Source organism: Tasmannia lanceolata, unplaced genomic scaffold, assembly GCF_043159265.1.
Source record: "Tasmannia lanceolata isolate RefF3 unplaced genomic scaffold, GAP_Taslan_0.1 ptg000015l, whole genome shotgun sequence".
NCBI lineage: Eukaryota > Viridiplantae > Streptophyta > Magnoliopsida > Canellales > Winteraceae > Tasmannia > Tasmannia lanceolata.
Window position 1 is genome coordinate 59418065 of NW_027518692.1, and position 17084 is coordinate 59435148.

Genomic DNA, 17084 nt, shown 5'->3' on the forward strand with positions numbered 1-17084 from the left:
AAATGTTGTGCCCCATCCTATCAAAACAAAACATGAGCCATAAAGAAAAGGTTTTCCAATAACTTCTTGGAAAGAAAACGGATGACAATGGAAAGAAACATAGTTAGTATATATTGGGATTTGCTAGGGACTATCGTGGAAAGGCATTTTGCTGTTGGCGGTTGCAAGTGAGAGTAGCCACAGATGCTCACTTTTGAGCAGATTTTGTCTTGTTAATTTAAGTCATGAGGTGTCTGCTCTCACATGAAACCGCAAGCAGTGAAATGCTTTTCCACAATAGTCCCTAGCAAATCCCGCGTCTATATTATATAGATAGATCATAGGAGAGAATGATATTGTCGTGCTATTGGGCATATCCATCAAAATAGTTGTATGTACTCATCACCATGTATGGAGGGATCGACTTGGCGTGGGAGTGTGTGATCACAATGGTACTATGTACATACATTGCTGTTCCGTCTATGCACTATCCAATACTTGGGCCGGGCTGAGCTTTTGGTAATCTCAACCCGAATTCCCAAAAACCGACCCGAGTTGCTCCCCTAAATTATGGATCTTTGAAACCAATGTGACATATTGCACACGTTTTAGGTTGGAAGCTGCATTTTCCACGCACACCAACTTGGAGTGACATGTGTCATACAGATAGGTGCTAGCTGACATTTCGCCACATGGCGTCGGCTGTTAAATAAGTTTACACCTGCAACATGCACTTACTTTCTTAATGTTAGTCGAAATGAGAAAAATCCACCAAAATATCGGCAATAAAAAGGGTCGTGATTTTCATATGGTGGATACTGGATAGACAAAGTCACCGACTCTCGTGGCTCGTGAGCTTACTCCAATTCCCTGAAATATAGGGCTTCCACCTTCTTTTGTACCATATAAAAGAGGCATGTTAAAAGAAGAAGAGGGAAAAACAAAAACCTAGTGGTTTGGGTCGGGGGGTTGGATGGCATGATCATTTTGGTGGTGCCCAATGACCTGATGGATGGGCCATAGCCCAAAATTCGCATCGATTGGGTAGCAAAACTCCGTTTTAAAGGGTGTTTTCTTGATTTAAAAAACAGTGTTTTATTGGTTTTCTGTTTAATAAACATGTTGAAAAACACATTTTAGTCTTATTAAATACTTTTTTTTGGCCACCTTTCCAACTTTACCCCATCTATATTTCATATATGACAAAATTTTAAATGCATTTTTCTGTGCTTCTGGTTTTTTACTACTTTTTTTTTAAAACCAATACAGTATTAAACTCGAATTTTTCTATCTTGTATTTTTATTTTTATTTTTGCCGAATCATGTTTTGATAACCATGTGCTCTACATCTAAACCCTGTCCCAAATAAAAATTTAATAGATAAAGCAATGGCCATCTATAATGAAATTTAATCAAATGAACGGCCCAGATCATTTTGAAGTGATGTAGGCTGGGATTATAATTGAGCTCCAATCGAAGTTTCAATTAATGAAGATGGTTTTCTATAGGGGAGTGATAAATCGACTCCCAAATATGATAAATCGACTCCCCATGTGTCTTTCTTTCTCCTCTGGGTTAGAGAGAGAAAGAGGAGAGAGATAGACACATGGGGAGTCGATTTATCATTTCGGGGGGTCGATTTATCACTGCCTTTTTCTTTAATGTGTCTTCTCTCTATAGATCAATCGGAGAGTTAGAATCATCTTATGGAGATGATTTTTAGGGCTTGGGGCCAATCAAATAAACTCTTTCATTTATCGAACAATGTGGACCGACTATATTTTTTATGATAAATATTTGAACGTACGTGTGCACTGACACCATATAAAAACTCTTGATATCTGTACTCCCTTGTTTCAATTGTGGCACTTCACTATTTTTTTTATTACACTTCTTGACTTAGATTCTAAAATATGCAACAACTATCTAGGTGCTCTCTGCATCCAACTAGAAAAGTGATTGATTGAAAAATGGAAGTGTGGAAACTGTACGGATTATAATATAGTTAAGTTTCTTGTGATAAAAAGAAAATAATTAGGCTCTCTTCACTTGCGTTCCCACGAAAGCAAATCGCCGGAAAACAGCCTCTTTTTTCTTTGACAAGACAGAATTCTGGTGTTCTCTTGCTCTCCTGAGAAAGTAACAAGCCTAGGTGGAAAATGTCAAATAATGATATGGAAATTGCCAAGAATGATGTGGAAATGTCTCTTTTCTCACAAGTGTGGGAAACCAAATTCCACTATTTTGGTCGGATTTGCTTTCCCGGGAAAACTAGTGAAAAAAGGTGGGCAAGCAGTTTCTCGGGAAACCTTTTCCTGCACAAGTGAACAGGCGCGGGAAACCTTTTCCTACACAGTTTCCCTGAATTTCTTTTCCTAATACCACATCAGATTTCCGGGAAAACAAGTGAACAGAGCCTTAAGGACATAGACAATTCATCGACTATACATGTGCAATTTTTTTAATTCGGAATTTATCTAGGAACCACCTTAAATTTTAATAAGAGGAAACAAAGGGGGTTTTATTGTTATACTTTTATTGTATTATATGGGGTGATGTGCAATTATAATCCCATAGTATAGGGAAAAAACTACATAAAAATTGGTAAGCATGGTATTCATGACATTTATTTTGGCAGCCGCCAATGGCCTAAGATAAGACCATGAAATTAAAATCCTATTCTTGTTTTTTTGTTTTTCAAGTTAAAAGCACCTATCATTTTCTTCATATAATTAATAAACTAGTGGGAAGCTTCTGAGATTTATTGAACACGAAGTAATTTATATAATTGAAAAAATTGGGTAACGAAAATTGTGGAAGGATACAAAAGCCCCTTCCCTTTTGGCCAAGTTATTTAGGATACATTCGGCAACCATGAAAAATTATTTCATGGAATATTCTTAGGCCCATGTGCTTGAGAGGAGCAGAGGAGGGAGAAGAAGAGAATTGAGTTGGGAGGTGTGGAGATGCATAAAAAATCCCTTTACAAATTGAATTGATTTTTTGTTTTCTTTGTTTTTTGGAGCATGAGAGCTTCTCATGCTCCCCTCACTCCCAATTTCTCAAGTCTCTCTACCTCTTGCTCATCTCTTACAAGTTACAACTGGCCCTATGTAAGCATGATTTGAATCATACGTTTGATGGGACCTACAATGGAGATAATATAGCTGAACAAACTCTCTAGATTTGATAAACAATTATCTAACAGTTAGGATCATTTGATTAGATAAAGATTTTTCTAGCTATGGCTTCTCTTATTATCACTCTCCATCATTCTCCCATCACCAGGAACATTTCAAGGACACAATCTCATGGAAAATCACATTTGAAGGACGCAATCTCATATAAAATCCTCTCTCTCTCTCTCTCTCTCTCTCTCTCTCTCTCTCTCTCTCTCTCTCTCTCTCTCTCTCTCTCTCTCTCTCTCTCTCTCTCTCTCTCTCTCTCTCTGAGTCCACCGTCGTTTCCTCAAAAACGGCTGGGAAAAGGAACAAAGTTTGCTTGCAAAGAGAAGCAAAACATAGAAAAAGGACTGAGATCTCCAATAAGATTTCCCTTCTCTTTTCTAACTTCTTGGGGCATAAAAAATAGGCTCCACTAGAAGATAGAAAAGGAGATAGAAATAGATTAAGATAAGGCCCTTCTTCTCTTGGAGAATTTATATGGTAGCCGGCAGTGCGGCGCACATTGTTTGGATCATCCAAACCCTTCATTCGTTGGGCCCTGACAGATACGGTGGGCCCAGAAACATCTTCTCCATAGTATGATCCTAACTCTCCGATTTCTCGAGGTTTAAAATTGACGGCAAATTAGGGTCAGTCTACGGAGAAGATTTTTTAGGCACACAAATGTAAGGGCCCAATGAATGAACGGTTTGGATCACCCAAACAATATAAGACCCACTGTATTTTTGGGCTGCACGTGCATGCCGGCCACCATATATATAAATTCTCTCTTTTGTTGGAACACCCTTTCTTTGAAATAGTGAAACTTTATTGATAAGAGAGCCACGAGTGAGACTGTGATGGGGGCGAAGAAAACAGAAAAAAGAACATATACAACAGACAATAAATCTCCTCATGGAGGGAGAAAATAAAAAAACCTCTAGTTTCGTTGTAGTCACTTCTCACGAAGGGAATCACCCTCAACTAGGAGGTTATCTATTTCTCTTTCTACCAAGATTCAGGGTTTCCCCTCACACACCCTTCATTTGAGTACTTGAAGCTGATCGGCCCGAAGAAAGCTAATTTAGTAAGGTCATTTCCAATTCTAAGAACACCTCCTGTACCCGATGGTCCCGGATTCCCCAAGCTTGAACCATTAAGATTTAACTTCAACGCCCTAGGGTTTTTCCCCCTGCTATGTGTGTGAGAGAATGTGTGTTGGCTAGAAAATCCCATCCGTCTATTCATGATGTGCATATTTGTAACATTCAAAATCCCTAGCATCCATCGCAGATGGTCTATTGCATCTGACAGCAGCCACCTCGTGAATGAAGACAAAATCTTCTGAAAAGTGAGCCTCTTTGGCTGCTGTCAGATGCAATAGACCATCCGCGAAATGCCTTATGCGATGGACGCTAGCAGATCCCAGATTTCATTTTCTACCGTTCCTCCCTCCCTCTGCCGTTTGTCTACATTTATGATTCTATTTCATGATTTTGATTCAATGATTCGGACTCTTGATTTCCTGTTTTTAAAATCATAATCATGTTTGGTAGCTGATATCAAAAAAATAATTTTTTACTTTTAAGAGCAGAATCACATTTGCCTAATAAAATTAATTATGAATTATAAGGAGTAGAGAATGAAGAGTAACGCAATGTAAATATGATGTAACCAGTAAATTAGTGGGCCACAATGTAAATTGGATGTACCCGTAAATCATCTCTCCATAGGATGATTCAAACCCTCGGGTGTGCAGTCCCTCTATGAGGATCATCCATCCTATGGAGATAATGTTGGGAAGACACTATTTACAGTGTGGCCCCACAAATGAACGGTGAACAACTGAACATGCTACGAAGTGGCCCCCACTGTCCTTTTAGAAAAAATGTTGGACTTCACCGGCACACAGTGTCACAGTATAATAAATTAATAAAACCTCAAAATTTTACACGCAACCATCACACAGTGTCACAGTATAATAAATTAATGAAACCTCAAAATTTTACCCGCAACCATCCGTGTCAAAGTTTTACCCCACTTTGCTCTCACTCTACTTTTGACTTTTAAGAAGTGAAAAAGCCAAGGAAAAATAACCAAAGGTAATGTGTCTTCAGAAACTCCATAGATAGAGGCTATCAAATCAAATGAATAAATGTCAACCCATGAAAGTTGTAATAGTGGCAAGTAAATAACAAAAACACGTTAAGCTGCTACATTTCAACCCTGTAGGATGGGGGATAGTAAAAGAGAAACCTTACAACCTCCATTGTAGAAAGAAGCCTGAAAAAAAGCCAAAAAAAAAGGCAAAGAACATTGATTTCTCTTTAGCCTTTAATGCCCTGAGGCAAATGGTAGCCTGCAGAGAGCCCAAAATGGCTGAAATAGCGGTCAATTATGTAGCCCAGTTCATCATATCACCACCATTAACTAAAAACCTGCAAAAAAACACCTCAAATGCAGAGCCAAAGGTTCGATATAGGCCTTAGATGTAGCCTCCAATAATACAAAGCCACACAGCTAAGTTCCAGGAAACCTCATTCAATTCATTCCAAACAAAAATTCCTAGCATTGATGTCTCTTAACAAAAGAAAATGGGAAAAAAGAAAGGCAAAAGCTGTATCACCACAGAGATTAACTTTAACAATAGTACATTGATTCATTAATAATATATCTGTTTGTGCAGACTGAGTGCAGAGAGGTTTGGAATTTAGGATGGGTGTCGATCACAAATGCGCCCCCTGTTTTAGCAGAGTCGTCCCCCTTTTATTAGTTTATGACACTTTCCTGTGCCCCAGTTTGGATTGCAGGAAAAACATTTCTCACATAATCTTTTTCATGGGAATTTTTTTCTTTCAGTGTTTATGGTTAATCTATAAGGTTATTATCCTAATTAGAAGGCCCTTCTAAGTAAAAATTGTAAAGGATCGTTTCAAGTTATCTTTTTCATGTGAAAAACAAAAAGTTGAAAATTTTAGAAATATGTTTCCTTTCCAAACCTTTCCTGAAAATTCCTGCAATCCAAACAGGGCACAGAGATCTGTTTGGACGCTTAGAAATAGAAGAAAAGTAAAATGGCGTCCACTTTACAAGTAATGTTTACTCTTCCTTTTCTTCTGGGAGGAAACCCAAAAGGTTATTATTTATAAAATAATATCCCCACTACCATGTTTTTGATAACGAGACAAACTCACATTGCCTTTAATCTCTTAGGCCCTGTTCGTTTTATATTATGATAACTTATTGTCAGGACAAAACCTATTATTGGACTAAGAATTAAACGTAATTTTGAGTCCAATAATAGGTTTTGGATTGGCATTCGTCTGTCATAATCTAAAATGAACGGGCCTTAAGATTACGACAACTGATTGCGTGTGCAAAACCTATTGTGACTTAATTTTTGAGTCCCACTATCAAAATTTTGAGTCCAATAATAGGTTTGGCACTCACAATCTGTTGTCATAAGCTTAAGAGAACGCCTATGTCACAAATATCTCCGATATTTTCAAAATCTAACAATTTTATCGTGGTATTTTGATAAAACAAGAAAGTTCCAAAATAATCCCGAGAATTTAAAAAATGGAGTGATATTTTCATTTACCGCCATAATATCATGATATTTTTACAATATTTTTTTATCTTTCTTAATTTAAGTTTCTAAATTATTTTATTTTATCATTTTCCCAATATAAACTGAAAATAAAAATAATAAAAAATACCCAAGATTTTCCCTTGCCAATAAATTACCGTGAACGATATTCGTGAATCGTCATATAGGCGAACTGGCCTTAACCATCTATCAAAAGCTATTAGAATTCCAAAATTTACAAAAATCGATTTTGATTCAAATCATTAATGGGCAGGGTTTAAGCATAGCAACTGGATCCAAATCATATCTGTTGGATCCATACCCTATGGTCCGAAATTATTTCAAATAGTGACCCAGATGAAGTGTCCTAAATCCAAATGAAGGGTGCCAAGTAAAATGATGAAAATATCTTTCTTAGTTTTACCCTATCGAATGTACAGCCTTGATCAACCAAAGGAGGGATCTACTATTACAGTTAGATTTCTTCACAAGTTCCTTATTCTTTCACTATAATGTCGCCCTTGCTAGCTAAAAATTGTTAGACTGTCATCCCTATCATGTACAAGAAAAAGAAGGAAACCACCCAAATCCTAGAGTCCTTATTTAATCATTTCCTAACATAAAATTTCACTATCCAAGTTGATGACAAATAATAGAAATGAAGCACAAAAGTAAAAATAAAAAACAAAATACATGCACTATTTTAGAGAGTTAACTTTAGCAATATTAACATTCCTTAAATAAATAAGGTTTCAGGATATTGGATTTAGCTTTTACTTCTCCATTCATAAATGACAACAAAAAAATGAAAAGCTGTATCATCACTGGGTTATCTTTATCATGCCAAAATGCCACCTTCAGGCCATGGTTAGTGCAAATATCTGTCCTATCTTCTTTAAAAAAATCCTCAGCAGTGCACTATAAGAGCAAAGTCACAAGAAGAAAAGTCACCATCTCCTTCACCAAAACATAACACCAAAACCCTCCAAAAGCAGAACCTGAAAATGCATGGGAGGCCATGAAATTGGCATTCTGATTTGGGTTTCTTTTACCCAACTCTGTTTTCAAACCAGATGAAGAAATAGAAGCCTGTTCCTGACACTGTTTTACTCCAAAAGGGATATGGCTTTTGGGCAATAACCCAACAGGATAACACAGATTTGGGTTGCTCCAAACAGCAAAACGCCTCCCCATTTTCCCATAAAACTCTTCAGAGAATTCAAGCTTCCCTGTCAGATTATTTCCATCCAGATAGAGAGAATTTACACTAGGCATATCTGCAAACTTTGGGGAGAGCTTTCCTGTGAGCTGGTTGTTATCCATTGCCAAAAACCTCAATCTCCTCATCTCTGCAATAGATTCTGGAATCTTTCCAATCAGACCCATGTTAGAGAGGTCCAATATGATAAGATTTTGCAAATTTCCCCAATCAATCTCCATTAGATTCCCACCCATTGTTGGATTATTGGCCAAAAGCATCTCTTCCAAAGAAACCATATCTTGAAGAGATTGAGGCAACCCACCAGAGAACAGGTTGTTTCTAAGGTCTAAAAGGGTCAGATTCTTTAGCTTTCCAATTTCAATTGGGAGCTTTCCATCCAAAACATTACTGCTCAAATCAAGCTTGAGAAGAGATATCAACCCACAAAATGTCGAAGGCAAAGACCCAGATAGAAAATTGCTACTAAAGTCAACGATCAAGAGCTCAGTTAAACCGCCAAGAGATGCCGGAATTCGACCAGACAAGTGGTTTCCAGCCAGCACCAATCGCTTTAATTCGGTTAAATTACCCAAATTCATTGGCAATTCATCTGTGAATCTGTTATCCATTAGTACTAGAGATTGAAGCCTTTTAAGGGAACATAGACCAGTTGGGATTTCGCCAATAAGACCCGGGTTCGTTCGGAATTCCAAGCTCTCCAAGCTTCCTGCAAGATTTTCCCAGTTCATATTCGGGAGGGTGATCGGATAGTGGAAGCAATCGAAGAAGGAGAGGCTCTTCAGATGCTTTAATTTGAAGAGATTGTGACTGATTTCAGGATTTTGAGAGCATTCGAGGGAATTATCTTGGATGGGTCCAATGTTTATGGCAGTGATGTACCAAAAACCATCAAAGAGATCGCACGAAACGCCCTGAATTGGTGTCCAACCGCAAGGGTCTGGATAGAGATCGGAGCCATTCCACCAGTTTCCAACTAATGCTTGAATGGCAGAATACAGAGCTTGTTGCTCTGTTTTCTCCATGGGAGATATTGAAGTATCTGGTTCGGCGGAAACATAGAGGAGGAGGAGGAGCAGAGATTGAATTTTGATGAATTTTCTCATGAGAGCGAAACCTAGAAATAAAATAAGAAAAAGTAGAACAGATAACGGATTTAGACTAAAAACAGGGGATTTAAGAGTAGAGGAACCGAGTTGCAGACAGAAAAACAGGGGATTTGAGAGTAGAAAAAGAGAACTTCAGGGGAGAAACAAGGGATTCAAGAGAAGAGAAACAGTGCTTCAGACAGAAAAACAGGGGATTTGAGAGTAGAGAAACAGAGCTTCGGGCAGAAAAACAGGGGATTTGAGAGTAGAGAAACAGAGCTTCAGACAGAAAAACAGGGGATTTGAGAGTAGAGAAACAGAGCTTCAGTGCAAATGAGCTTAATCATTAAAACACTAAAACAAGGATTTAAGTGTAGGAGAAAAAAGTGCTCTGATGCAAATGAACACTATAATGATTAATCCCAAAAGGAGAAAATAAATAAAAAAGACAGAAGCAAAGGGAGATAATTGTATAAGGAGTAATGTGGCTCTTCTTCAGATTCTGATTCAGCCAAGAAAGAAACAGAGGATTTATGTATTGGGAGGAGATGGAGCTTTAATGCAGATGAACTTTCTCCTTTTCAATCCAATATTGGAGAGTTGGAAAATATAATATGAAGACTGAAAGAGGAACATAGATTGTCTAAATATGGAATATAACTGATAACTGAATAGAAACAGAGGAGGCACGTAGATAAACATTCCAATGAAAAATCCAAACTTTCATATAAAAAGCAACAAAACCCACCTCAGAAATCATCAGTAGAAAGACAATGCAAGCTTTTTCTCATTCACCCAAAAAAAACAGAAGCAAGATTTGGCAGTCTTAAGAAAAACAGAGAAGGAATGCAAATGAACTTTCTGGTGAACAATCCATGCTTACAAACAAAAAGAAACAAAACCCACTTAAAGATCCAATGGAGAAGCGTAAATTTTGGCTTTTTTCATTCTATGATTCAACTACAAAAAGAAAGCATTGGGAGAATAGAGCAAAAAGAGCTTGCCTGTATATGAACTTTCCCCACTGCAAACCTAAAAAGTAGAAACCAAACTTAGAAGAGAAAAGATGAAGAGTAAAGAGAAATAAAGAGATGGTCTACTCAAATATCCAATGGAACAGTCACAAAACTATTGAATTTCCATTTTTGAAAGACCCTTTTGCTGATAGAACAATAGAAAGAGAGGAAGAGGATCTAGCGTTTATAGTAAAAGGCACACGTTTTCCAAGGCAATAATAGTAATAATAACTGTGAGGATTGATAATATACTCAGTCTGTACTCTCTCTAATTCGGAGTCTCTGTACGTTTGGAAAAGAGAGAGAGAAGGGAGTAGTTAGGGTTTGGGGGGACCATTTCCCATGCAAGCCGTCCATGCAATCCAAGAGTACGATTTCCTTCGAGGAATGTGATCTTTTGGATGAGCTATATACTAAAACACCATGTATATACCAGCCATCTAGTTCTTTTTTAGATTTTATATGGTGTGTGGTATGTAGCCCTATCGTCCAGTATTTTTCAAAAATTACTTTACAGCGCACTCCATAGGGTCATCCAAACCGTCCATATGTTGGGACACAGCGTAAAAAGGTTGTGCCCCAAAAATCATTTTCATAGGATGATCCTAACCCTCTCATCTATAGAGGTTTCGGAGGGTTAGGATCATCCTGTGAAAATATTTCTTGGCACACAACCTATTTACGTTGTGGCCCAACAAATAGACCGTTTGGATCACCGTATGGAGTGGGCTGTACAGTAAATATTGAAAAATACTGGACTATGCCACCATGCACCATAAAAAACTCAATTCTCTTTGATAGGTATTTTTTAATACATGTGTCTTGATCGTGAAGTTGTAAGGATGGAATGATCCTGACCGTCGGACAGGATAGTGCACTTATTTTATGAACAGTTATCCACAACTTAGTCTATAAACAATCTCTATTCTCTGATAAGTATACATGCTAATCGATCTAGACCATCCAATTGATTTGTCACTACCGTGAGACATGGAAATTGAACTGATTGAATGTGTTCTGAGTTCTAACCATATGATCATGAACATTTTTATGATCGCTGCTCAAAATATTTGTATATAATACATGAGAGATGCATCTTGCTAAAAAAGAAGAGTTCTTGGTTTCACATTCATGTGCAAAATTAAAGAAATGAAAGATTAATTTTTGGGCAAAAATGCTGCCCAACAAATGGCAAAATTACTAGTTTTGAGATTTTATATGGTGTTTGGCCGTATAGTCCATTATTTTTCAAAAATACTGTACGGACCACTCCATAGGATGATCCAAACCGTCCACTTGTTGGGCCACAACGTAAAGTTGTAAATAGGTTGTGCCCCCAAATCATTTCGATAAGGTTATCCTAACCCTCGGAGCTATAGAGGTTTCCCCAATGCTCAGTTTCTCTATAGATCGAAGGGTTAAGATCATCCTACGTAAATGACTACTTATTTACATTGTGGCCCAACAAGTGGACGGTTTGGATCATCCTATGGAGTGGCCGGTACAGTACTTTTTGAAAAATACCGGAACACACACAGCCACACACCATATAAAGAAATTTGCTAGGGACCATCGCAGAAGGCATTTTGAGGTCTAGCTGTTGCATGACAGAGCAGCCACATCATGAATAAGACAAAATCTGTTGAAAAGTGTGATGAATAGTGAGCCTATGTGGCTCTCTTATGCAACAGCCAACCGGCGAAATGGCTTCTGCGATGGTCCCTAAACCCTTTTTGAGATTTATACACTGAGCAATAGCGTATAAACTATGAGAGAAAGACTTTTTCTAACCTTTTCTCGTCCATTATTACTCATCTTCTTTCCCTTGTTTTTTCTCATGGTACAGAAGACGTAGAGACAAAATGAAGGGAGGCAATCATTTGTGGCCTTGGAAATGCCTTTGTGGGTCCTACACAAGCCCCACCAGTTAAGTGCATGTGAGTGAGGCTCGATTTTTTGTGGACCATGGTTTAAAGAGATGCAGAGAATAGCTGCGGATGCGGCCTATACTCATTAGTGAATCCAATACATAGTTACATACGCTGGACATTATAATACACAATCAATTTCTCATCTGCCTCACCTTATCTTATCATCACAGAAAATTATGGGAATCGATTGTGAGCACTAAACCGATTATTGAGATTTTATTGAGCATATTGTCATTACATGGGCAAAATTATGGGATTCAATGATAGATGTAATCTCTATTGAGTATATATGGGTTTTAATTAGGGCTGTCAAGAGACCCAATTTGGGTAACAAAATGTGTGTCATTATCAAAACAAAGAGTGCACATATAGTCAACAGCTTTTTCCCTATCAAATACGATGAGATATTGGAAGGATCTAACCAATGATCATCTCATATCGTGAGAAATTGGACCAGGAAGGCCACAACTAAGAGGATAGTAGTAAGTAGTAAGTAGGGTTAAAGAGTCATTGGAATTTGTACCACTCCTATCCGTTAAAAGAAGGCTAAAAAGGTTTCTTCTCCCCAATGTCATCATCTTCAGCCCTATGATGATAAGTCATTTTCCATCTTCTTCTTCTTTCTATAGCCTTTGCCTTGTTCTGCGTAGGCCCTTGTTTTGTAGTAGCTTTTCATTAACTCTCACAATGAATCAAGCATGGATGGATATTGAGAGGTTGTCAACTGCCATATAGGGGTTTTATAGAGACAGACTCCTTTAGAGCTTTGACACCAACCCACCAAACCATTCATGTGGTCATGGGTCACCGAACCATGATTAGGGCCCTTTTGAGTGCAGTCAAGGACCACTTTTCTTATATATATTTACATTTACCATGGCCAAAATGATATTTCCTTCCCCTTAATTCATTGTCTTTTCTTTAAAATGATGATATTTCCACTCTCTTTTGTTTCTCTTTTCCTCAAAGTAAAAGTCATTTTTAGGAAAGGACAAATAAAAGGAGATGGAAATGCAGGAAAAGAAAAGGAGGGGGGTGTGGAAATATCATTTTCTATACCATGTAATGATGTGGCTTCATGAAGACCGCTATATCGATCATCCTATCGTATGCATGACCCTATATAAGTATATATCTTTAACCACGCAATCCCAACCTTTGAATGATCTAAACCGTCCATTTGATAGGTTTTGCTTTGGATCACTTATGGCCAAACAAGCCAATTGCTCGTCCTATTGTCTAATAATATGCCCTTTTCTCTGTTGGACAAGTTGCCTTGTTTCCCACAACTGGTTAACTAAAAACATTGGTGAACTAGGGGTAGTGGGAAATAAAAAACCTAGATATAAAACTCTAACATTCACACGATCTAGGTTTATAATAGAGAGAAAATCAGTTTCTATTGATGGCAGAGAGAGAGAGAGAGAGAGAGAGAGAGAGAGAGAGAGTGTCTTGGGGTTTATTTTTATGTTTTTTTTTTTTTTTGGGGTTTTCTCAGGTTTTATTTTCTATTGTGTATGGTTTTTGTTGTCAACAATATATTATCGAATTGTATCTAATAAAGCGCAATTCCAAAATAAATTCGGTAGATCTGTGAATGTCATCATTTATCGAATTATATCTAAATTTCGGATTTCGGTGGAGACCGACACCGAAATCAAACAAAACCGAAACGGTCATTTATTTCGGTTGGAATTTCGGTTTTTCCGAAATTTGACCCAAAAAATCTGTTTTTTTTAATATTAATTTAATATTTCACCGAAATTTTGGCCGAAATTACCAAAACCGAAATTTTAAACCCTGATTTGAAGTAGCTCCCAAACTCATTTGTCAAAATGAAGAATCTTAATATCCCAACTTGATTGATTTAATACTCCATATCCGGATTTCTTGAATTTCTCAAATAAGTCGGATTTATGTTTCGTCTGGTGGACATTACTAAGCTTGGAATGATTATCTGTAAATATAATGAATTATGAAAACTACTTAACATAAAACAGTTTATGGGGCCACAAATATCAATATGAACTAAATCTAAAATACCAATGGCTCTAACACCTTTCCCGAAAAGGATATTCTAGACATTTTACCATGTAAAGAAGATTCACAAATGGGAAAGGATTCTACTTGAAGTTAATATTAGAGGGTCATCCCTACCTAGTATATTAATCCTACATATTGATATGTCCCACTTATAAGCAACTTGCATGTAATGTTTATACTTCACAATATCTCTCCCCCTTTAGAAGGTGTTTTACTTAGGGCTGCAACTCGAGCCGGGTTTTACCCGACCCGCATCGACCCGACCCGAAAATAGCTTGGGTTGGGTTCAGGTTTCATGGGTTTCGGGTCGAGCCGGGTTGAGCATTCAAAAGCCCGCATGAATCTCGGGTCGAGCCGGGTTTGAAGGGGCCCGACCCGAGTTACATAAGTTATAGTATGTACATTTTTTTCTATTGTTAGTTAAAAGTTAAAAGTAAAAACCCACGCATCCACTGTTATTGTATGTGAGTGTAATTTCTGCTTCTATGAGTTGAGTTGATTCGAGTGTTTGATTCAGCATTGTTTGATTGTAATTACAGCATTGTTTGATTCAAGTGTAATGTGAGTGTAATTACATCATTGTTTGATTCAAGTGTAATGTGAGTGTAATTTCTGCTTCTATGAGTTGAGTTGCCTTGCCAAACAAGAATTTTCCTTAAAAAATTGCGTCAACATGAAAAAACCCGACCCGACCCGAGATTTATCATGGGTAGGGCCGGGTTTGGGAATCGTGGGTTTTCCGAAAAAAAACCCGACCCGACCCGACCCGCCCGACCCGAGTTGCAGCCCTAGTTTTACTTGATGATGTTTTTATCTCAATACGATTAACGATAGCAGTTGAGTGATTCAATAAATAAAGACCATTTACCAAAGGGAAATGATATATTCGCCCTCTTTTCATGTGAGGGCCGCACCCTTCTAGTGTAAAAAGAGTAGTCATAACTCATAACTTCATCAAAAGGGGTGGCTCGGGGAAGAAAAGGGGGCGAATATATCACTACATTTTATCAAAGTGCTAGAAGCAATAATTTCATTATTGGGATTTGCTAGCGTCCATTGCAGAAGGCATTTCGCGGGTGGTCTGATGCATGTGAGAGAAGCCACACAAGCTCACTTTTCAGCAGATTTTGTCTTCATTCAGGACGTGGCTGCTCTCACATGCAACATACCATCCCTTCAGTGATGGACGCTAGCAAATCCCTTCATTATTAAACAATCATAACTCAATCCAAAAGGTGTTATATAATGGGACAACGATGGTGAAGATTTCCTTGTTCTCATTTTACCTGGTTGCACCCATTTTATGTGGATTTGGACAAACGGGACGGTTTGCAGGACGAGATCTTCTAGACAATTTTGTCCTTTCTCATTCTCCGCAAGGCGGAAATGAGAGAAAGCCTTTGGGAACATCCACGCGGATTTGATTCAGAGGATTCTAATTCTTCTACTTCTGCCCATTTCGTGGGCTCACCAAACCAGAGAATGAGAATAGTTGCCAAACACGCCATATAAGTCCGGATGAATTCCATTTAGAATACCTTGATTGGATGATCCGATGGCAAACTTTCACCCGGGGTGGAGATTGTGGGACCAACCACATCAAAAACTGAAGAAAAATGGTAGGCCCTACCCAATGTACGGGATTGAGTGGATGGAACCGACCAAACAAGGTGTAAAATGGCCACCCCACCTTGTGCGTGGATTTGGGTGAAGACGCTGACCCCTCGTGGGTGTGAAATCGTGGGTCCCACCATATGCATTCGTCTGGGTAAAGATGGTGGACCTTACTATAAGTCTATGACAGCACATGGGGGTATCAAATGGTGGGCCACACTCGTGGCCATGCTATGCATGTGTGTAAAATGGTAGGCCTCACCTTATCAAATCATATGTTGTAAAATGATAAGCCCCACCCATGCTATGCATGAGCGGTAAAAAAGTCCACCATAAAAAATCAAGTAAATATTTCTCATGAAAAAGGGAAGATTGGTGCTCCTTGAGGTATGCCTTTCCCGAATAAAAAATTTCCCTTCATGTTTAGCATATATTATGGGAAATGTTATCAGTAGTAGCGCTACTGTATTTTGATGATCGCACTCCTTACTTTATTAAAAGTACAATATGGCCCACACCATCGGATGATCCAAACCGTCCATTAGATGGACCACAACCTAAATAGGTTCTGCCCCAAAAATCATTTCCCATACATTGATCTTAACCCTCTGATCTGTATTGGATCCACCTCCATGGGTTGATCCTAACCCTCTATAGATCGGAGGGTTAGGATCAACGTATGGAAATGATTTTTGGGGCACCACCTATTTAGGCTGTGGCCCATCTAATGGATGGTTTGGATCATCCTATGGTGCGGGCCATACCGTACTTTTAATATAGTGAGGAGTGCTCAAAATACAGTAGTGCTGATAGCGTCTCCCTATATTATAGGGGAAATGATAAATTTGCACCCCTTGCAGGATAATTAGTACCCCTTTAAAGGAGGGTATGTGGTTGACTTTAATGTTAAAAAAAACATTCACAGGGGTGCGAATTATCCTACAGGGGGTGCGAATTTATCATTGCCCTATTATACATAGATGTAGATAGATACATAGCTGAATAGTTATATGAAAATGATATTGGCACTCCTTCTTCTACTAATTAAACTCTTTTGAGCTTTCGGAAGACTGTAACGTTCTAAAACTGAATTGGAGTGGCATTTCCAAAACAAAAGGGTGAGTATATATATTAAATATAACATAGACCAATCTAGTCAATGTGAAGGAAAACTTCAGATTGAGGCTAACATCATATCCAATGTAAATGATGAAAAGATTGTGTTTCTTGATGAACCCCACGAGAGAAGAAAAGGTGATCCTCTTTTGGCTTTTCTTGCTTTTCTAAGTAAACGACTGATGAAGATAATGTCGGGTTTTGTGGAACCAGAAAGATATAAAATTGGGAGATTATATGAAAACAAAGGGTTACGTGCGTTTGAACTTTATGGCTAAGAGGGCCATTATAAAGGCATTTTCTCTTTATTTTATAGTATTATAAG

The 17084-nt window shown here is 38.1% G+C and overlaps 1 protein-coding gene across 1 annotated transcript; it reads right to left on the bottom strand.

The window, feature by feature from the left end:
• Positions 1-7307: 7307 nt before the first annotated feature.
• Positions 7308-10256, bottom strand: LOC143846297 (uncharacterized). Its single transcript, XM_077354730.1, has one exon. It carries the CDS (start codon positions 9055-9057, stop codon positions 7651-7653), a length of 1407 nt encoding a protein of 468 aa, XP_077210845.1. The 5' UTR covers positions 9058-10256; the 3' UTR covers positions 7308-7650.
• Positions 10257-17084: the final 6828 nt, after the last annotated feature.

Coding starts and splice junctions, on each gene's coding strand:
- LOC143846297 (XM_077354730.1), bottom strand. CDS start 9,057: ATGAGAAAATTCATCAAAATTCAATCTCTGCTCCTCCTCCTCCTCTAT.